This window comes from Oryzias latipes, chromosome 1 (genome assembly GCF_053564925.1).
Source record: "Oryzias latipes strain Hd-rR chromosome 1, Olatipes_Hd-rR_3.1".
NCBI classification, from domain to species: Eukaryota; Metazoa; Chordata; class Actinopteri; order Beloniformes; family Adrianichthyidae; genus Oryzias; species Oryzias latipes.
Genome location: NC_136237.1, coordinates 44,010,368 through 44,016,878, shown reverse-complemented (window position 1 = coordinate 44,016,878; position 6,511 = coordinate 44,010,368). Strand labels below are relative to the sequence as shown.

General features: G+C 43.9%; 1 protein-coding gene across 3 annotated transcripts; it reads left to right on the top strand.

Moving 5' to 3' along the window:
- The first annotated feature begins 2,921 nt into the window (after nt 1-2,921).
- On the top strand, nt 2,922-5,587 carry LOC144995089 (uncharacterized). 3 transcript variants are annotated; one of them, XM_078954522.1, is made up of 3 exons: nt 2,922-3,089; nt 3,341-3,686; nt 3,933-5,587. In XM_078954522.1, exons 1-3 carry the CDS (start codon nt 2,986-2,988, stop codon nt 5,061-5,063), a joined length of 1,581 nt encoding a protein of 526 aa, XP_078810648.1. In that variant the 5' UTR covers nt 2,922-2,985; the 3' UTR covers nt 5,064-5,587. The 3 variants fall into 3 exon arrangements, with proteins under 3 accessions (XP_078810648.1, XP_078810649.1, XP_078810645.1); XM_078954523.1 differs by having other exon boundaries at nt 3,341-4,502; nt 4,942-5,090; XM_078954519.1 differs by having other exon boundaries at nt 3,341-5,584.
- The last annotated feature ends 924 nt before the right edge of the window (nt 5,588-6,511 follow it).

Sequence of the window (6,511 nt, the reverse complement as noted above, 5' to 3'; positions counted from 1 at the left end):
AAGGCCAGCTGCAACCTCGAGAAAGACGATTTTACATATTACCTAAAGTGCATAAAAACCCAAAAACTTGGACAATTCCATTTGAAGTCCCTCCGGGGAGACCCATAGTTTCCGACTGTGGAAGTGAAACTTATTTCACAGCGGAATACTTGGATTTTTACTTAAACCCACTTTCCACTCGACATACTGCCTATGTCAAGGACACATTCCATTTTCTTGAAATAGTTAAGGGCCTGACAATTCCCCCAAATTCATATCTGTTTTCTATGGATGTGGATAGCCTCTATACGAATATTGATATACAGAGAGGGATCAATTCAGTAAAAAAAATATTTTCTAAATTTCCGGATCCGACAAGACCAGATGAAGAGCTATTGGAATTGTTGAAAATAAATTTGACGAGGAATGACTTTGTATTTGATGGAGAATTTTATCTCCAAATCCTTGGCACCGCAATGGGTAAAAAATTTGCACCAGCCTATGCAAATATCTTCATGGCTAATTGGGAGCAAGAGGTCTTTTCAAAATGTCCAAAGAAGCCTTTCAAGTATCTCAGATATCTTGATGACATCTGGGGGATTTGGACAGGTTCAAAAGGAGAATTTCAGGAGTTTATGAATATTTTAAATTCACATGATCCTTGCATTAAATTGAAATTTGAGATACATGAGGATTCCATAGTATTCCTGGATACAACAACTTTCAAAGGGCCAAACTTTTTAACAACACACAAATTGGATGTGAAAGTGTTTTTCAAATCAGTGGATACACATGCACTGTTGTATAAGACTAGCTTCCACCCATCACATATGTTCAGGGGAATTGTCAAGTCTCAGATACTGCGATTTCATAGGATTTGTACTCGTAGAGAGGATTTTATTGCTGCAGTCAGGACCCTTTTTAAGGCCTTACGGGGCAGAGGATATACAAGGTCCTTCCTTAGAACTTGTTTTAAAACCTATAAGGTCAGAAGAGCAAAGTTAAAGGAGGGCCTAATTCCTCTGATAACATCCTATTCATCTACCAATAGGGATTTGAACAGAAAGTTCAAATCCAATTTTGAAAGAATAATAGGCGGTGCCGGAATTCTTTCGGATGCCAAGATTGTTCTAGCATATAGGAGACATAAAAATCTCAAGGACCTGTTGGTGAGAGCCAAATTGCCGAGCTTACAATCCACAACAAAGTCTCAGTTGTTAGAATCACAGTTTGTCAGACTGAAATTTGTCCGACGTGGTTCAGATGGCATGATGTTTCAGATTCCACAGGTTTTTAACACTAGATCTGCAAACTGTGTATATTTGTTATTTTGTGCCAAGTGTGGCATCAAGTACGTGGGGGAGACAAAGAATTCATTGTCCACCCGTATGTATCAACATCGATATGTTATCAGACATGGAAAGAACGTGGAAACACCTTTAGTTCGACATTTTTTACACCACGGTTTTGAATCGGTGAGAATGGCAGGACTGCAAATGAGTAGTCTTTGGACAAATTCGGAAAGGAGGAACATTGAGAGATACTGGACACATTTATTAGAGACTTTAGAACCCGTTGGGCTTAATGTGAAATGGGGCACTAATTGAAGTTTGATATGGATTACTTTCTATAGCCCTTCCCCAGATTTTAAACCCTAAGCCTAACCCTGCCCCCTACCCCTAACCCTAACCCTAACCCTGACCCCTAACCCTAACCCCTGACCCTAGCCCTAACCCTAACCCCCAACTCTAACCGGAACAGAACCAAAATGACACAAAAGGTATTATTAAAAGTTGCCTTACATACAAAATTTCATATTAAAATCGATAAAATTAGCTTAAAAGGGTTAAAAACTACTCAAATAGAGTTTTAGGTATTTAAAATACATGTAAAATTTATTCAATTATTAATAAAAATTGTCTTACTTACAAAAATTCCAATTAAAGTTCATAGTGGGTTTGAAAGGGTTAACATTCAATCAGGGTATAAGTTGTTTAACATACATGTACAGTTAATTGCTTACAAAACACTTGATTTACAATAAAACAACAAAATTGCAGGTTAAAATTCATAGAATTTGGTTAAAAGGGTTAAAAGTATTCAATTAGGTTAATTTTTATTCAAAATACATGTAAAATTCATTGGCAATTCAAAAAAGACAAACCGTTTTAAATAAAAGCCTTTTATTTATTTATCGTCAAAAATAAAAAACGAAAGTCAAAAAATACATCTCAGGCAAAGACTATAAATAGGGGAAGTCTATGGGCAGCAGTGTTCATTTCACCACAGATACTCAATGAGTGAACATCTAAGAGCCTTCTCACCTATGAGTTTTTAGTGTGCTGATTCAATTTTATTTTATTATTTTGGACCTGAAGAAGACCTAAAGAAGGTCGAAACGTCGTCCTGTTTTTTCGTTTGTTTTTTTTCATTTTCATTTCTTAGCACACCTTCTTTAGTTCATTAAACAAAGAAAATATAATTTAATACAAAACAACAAGACATAACAAACACATAAACAATAGAAAACATTTCTGCTTTTCTCACCCCAATCATGGGTGACGGTGACTGGACTTATGTCCAGAGACGAAGGGGACGCCGGAGGGCTCCCCAAAATGACTGGAGCTGGAATGGGGACAGGTCTGGATGGACGGCCCGTGCACCTCCTGCCTTCCCAAATGGGAGACAGGTTATTTTCCCCAAACCTAACCCTAACCCCTAACCCTAACCCTAACCCTACCCCTAACCCTAACCCTAACCCTAACCCTAACCCTAACCCTAACCCTAACCCCTAACCCTAACCCTAACCCTAACCCTAACCCTAACCCTACCCCTAACCCTAACCCTAACCCTAACCCTAACCCTAACCCTAACCCCTAACCCTAACCCTAACCCTAACCCTAACCCTAACCCTAACCCTAACCCTAACCCTAACCCATATTCCTATTCTCCACCGTGCCAGTGGAGGGCGCATCCTGCCCGGAGACAAGGACTGATTGGTCACTGATGACCCCAGGTGCATTTTGGGTGTGGATCCGCCCTGCAGACGGTCTTTTGACTCTGATCTCCACACGGAGCGGACCTTTCTCGGAGCGCAGCTGCATTGGCAGGTTGTCATTGTTTTTCAATTTATTCAAAGCCGTTGCCTGATGAAGACTTTTCATTGTTCGAAACGTTGCAACTTCGGCTTGTACATATATATATTTTTTACCTGAACGCTCCTGAAAATAAACCGAAATTCGTCGGTGAAAACACGACTCGACCTCCATTTTGTTTTTGCATGAGCATAACCAGCTAAGTCTGAAAGTGCAAATATGCCACCGAGGCCGCATGAAAACGACTGGATTCTGGTCCAATCCAGGAAAAGCAGCAGAAGAGGTCGTGTTTTTGATCGAGACAGGAGCACATTTGTACGTCATCCAGAAGGGAGGCCACGACGCTCCTATGCTGAGGCCGTCAGAGAGGACCCGCTGCTTAGGGAGCCCAGCTGTTTCGGAGCGCAGCACGTAAGACACCGCAGCATACCGCCAGCATCTGATCACTGGCACGTTTACCCTGACGGGGAGGAGAGGCCACGTGCTCAGAGACCTCAACGCTACGCCACACCTGCAAACCAATATGGCAGCCACTGGATCACAACACGGGGAGACGCAGCTGGAGCGCCCCCCCACAGAGTGCAGTCAGATGACCCGGATTTCACTCAGAAGGTGCGTGTCATCAACAGACTGATAAAAGCAGTGCATCACTCCATGAATGTGTCAAAAGAAGGTTACCCTCCAACCCTAAACAGAATAAGCCGATATTTGGCAACAATCATCAAACCTGCTTCCCCCAGCTCACAGACACAGACTCTAATACAGGGGAATGCTGAAAACTGGGCTTTTACTACCATCCTGATTTTGAGGGAACATTATCAGAACAATATCAACGAGGAGCTGAACAGACTCTCTCAGCTTTCCACAGGAGGTTGGAGAGGACCTTTTGAGATCGCCACCTGCTGGGCCAGAAGACACCTGGGCACGCGTCTGAAACAGGAAACCCTGGACCGCTGCCACAGAATGCTGAACACCAGGTTAAGAGAACCGGTCCCCCCCTCTCCTCCTCCCTCTGTTTCAGAGCACATAGAAGAACTAGAGGAGGATTTAAGCTTGGAGCTGACTCCATCACCTTCACCAGCAGTCCAGCCCCAAACCCCAAGGCCACAGAGCCCAGCAGGAGCACGTAAACGTGCCCCCAAAAAGACCAAGAGGAAAAGCACAGAACGGGACTGGTCACCCCTGCTTGAACTCACAGAGATGGGAGACACAGAGTGTTCATCCCCTGCAGCATCTCCTCCTCCTCCTCATCATCATTCTCCGATGACTCCTCCACCAACACGAAGAAAGACCATCCCTGCAGCAAAATCATTTCTCATCCCAGAGCTGCAGCCAGTAGATGCTCAGCGTGCATCGCAGGAGCAGAGCACAGAAGCTCCTCACCCCACCCCAGCTGGACCTGCAGCATTCTCTGCAGCAGCTGTGCAGGTATGCACTCCAACACAACATCTCATCACTCCACGCAAATTCAGAGACTGGCATCTCCACATACATCAGGAGACGGTCATTGTGGGAGATTCGAATGTTGGCAGACTCCCATCCTTCAAAGCTGACCACATTCAAGTGGACAGCTTTCCTCAAGCGACATGGCAGGATGCTGAGTTCCTGTTAAAGAACGCCACCTGCCATACTCAGCCAAAGACCATCCTTTTGTCCTTTGGCATCCATCAGAGGACACATAAGGACAAGGACATCCCAGTAATTGAGATGTTTCATACATTTGAAGTGGCAGAACAATTATTCCCAGAAGCCAATATTGTTATTCCCATGATTGGTTATTCACATCGCCTGCCACCACAAGAAAAAGCGGTCCTGGATCATCTGAATGAACACATCGGGGAGCTGTGTAACCACATTTGCCTTTCAGATGATCCAGTGGAGACAGACCAGGACAATGTGAACTGGACAGCAGATACGGCCATGAGGATGCTGAAATATTGGAGTCCTAGGTTTCTCCCTCTTGGTCCGACAGAGGGAGTGAATGAGTAATTCAATCAGGTCCCTCGCCCCCCTTGTCTTCATCCAACAGAGGGTGGTAAAGAGCAACCTAGTCTTTAGGTTTGATTTTAAAATGTCATTTCTTTTGGGTTTTATTATGGTTTTCTGACTTTCATTTCAATCATCCCCATTCAGGTAGCTCTAATCCCAACCATGGAGTATATTTTCTAACCCTAATTTGTGATTTCTGATCCCCAGCCAGGTGAATTAATTGCTCTAACCCTAACCGTGTGTAATTTTTGCCCCCCCCAACCCTAATTTGTGATTTATGACCCCCAACCAAGTGACTTAATTGCTCTAACCCTAACCGTGTGTAATCTACTTACCTGCAGCGGCCACCAGACCGATCTTTTCATGAGCGGGATGATCCTGAAACACAAGGAAAACATTTTATTCAAAGGGGATGAGGGTGGAACCATGGTGGGGACAGAAATGGCCAGTGCCTCAGGGCCCCGTGCTTACAGCGCGGGGTTCTTATTTTTCATATTCCTAACCCTAACCCTAACCCTAACCCTAACCCTAACCCTAACCCTAACCCTAACCCTTGCTCAGTTCAGCACCTGAAGAAGGACCAGAAAGTCCGAAATATCGCGCATTATTCTGGGCAACAAGTGATTCCAGGAGGAGCCTGAAGATCATCCTGCAAAGAAAAGACAAGGCTACTTACCTGAGGAAATAGAGGAAATGTTCCTGAAAAGAAAAAGGAAGAGGAAAAAAATTGAAAATACAAGTTATCCAGGACGATGAGAGCCTAATTTTTGATCATGTAAGTCCATATATTCTAATTTTTGAGTGTGGGGCGGATGACTCTGGTTTTCTGGACGGAGGGAAGGCCAGAGCACTTGAGGTTCACCGCCTTTGGCGGTGAATTTCTAATCTTTAACCCCTGACGAGCCAGTGCCCCCTTGTCAGTCTGGTGCCGGGGTTTGAAGCCCCACTTCCTGCCATGCTGTAGAAGAAAAGATCTTTTCGCAGACATGATGTTTTGGACTATACATGCCTCTCAAGTCACCTAGCCCTAAACCTAACCTCAGTGAAGAAGTGAGAAAAACCTATTCTGAGAGGATTTTTGGAGGACAAATGACTGAAGAGGAAAAAGAAAAATTGTTTGTACAAGCTGGGTGATTTCCTTACCTGTTTGGACCTCATCTTGGTGAGGGGGGGTGTGCTCCCACTCCTAAAAACAATAAGTGAGAATATATTTCAAAGAGCCATAAAGCTACGGACAATTTCGGAAAAGCATGGATCCACAGCCATTCACGAGCAAAACAAAGGCTAACTCCGCCCACCTGCTCTATTTAACAGGACCTGCTTCTCTCAACTCACTCACTCACCTTGCAGCCCTGTCATACGGAGGCACAATAACACAGGAGGCAATCAGACCAGGATTTATGGACAAAGGATTTTTATTCCATCCAAGCGCTCATGTACAAGGGATA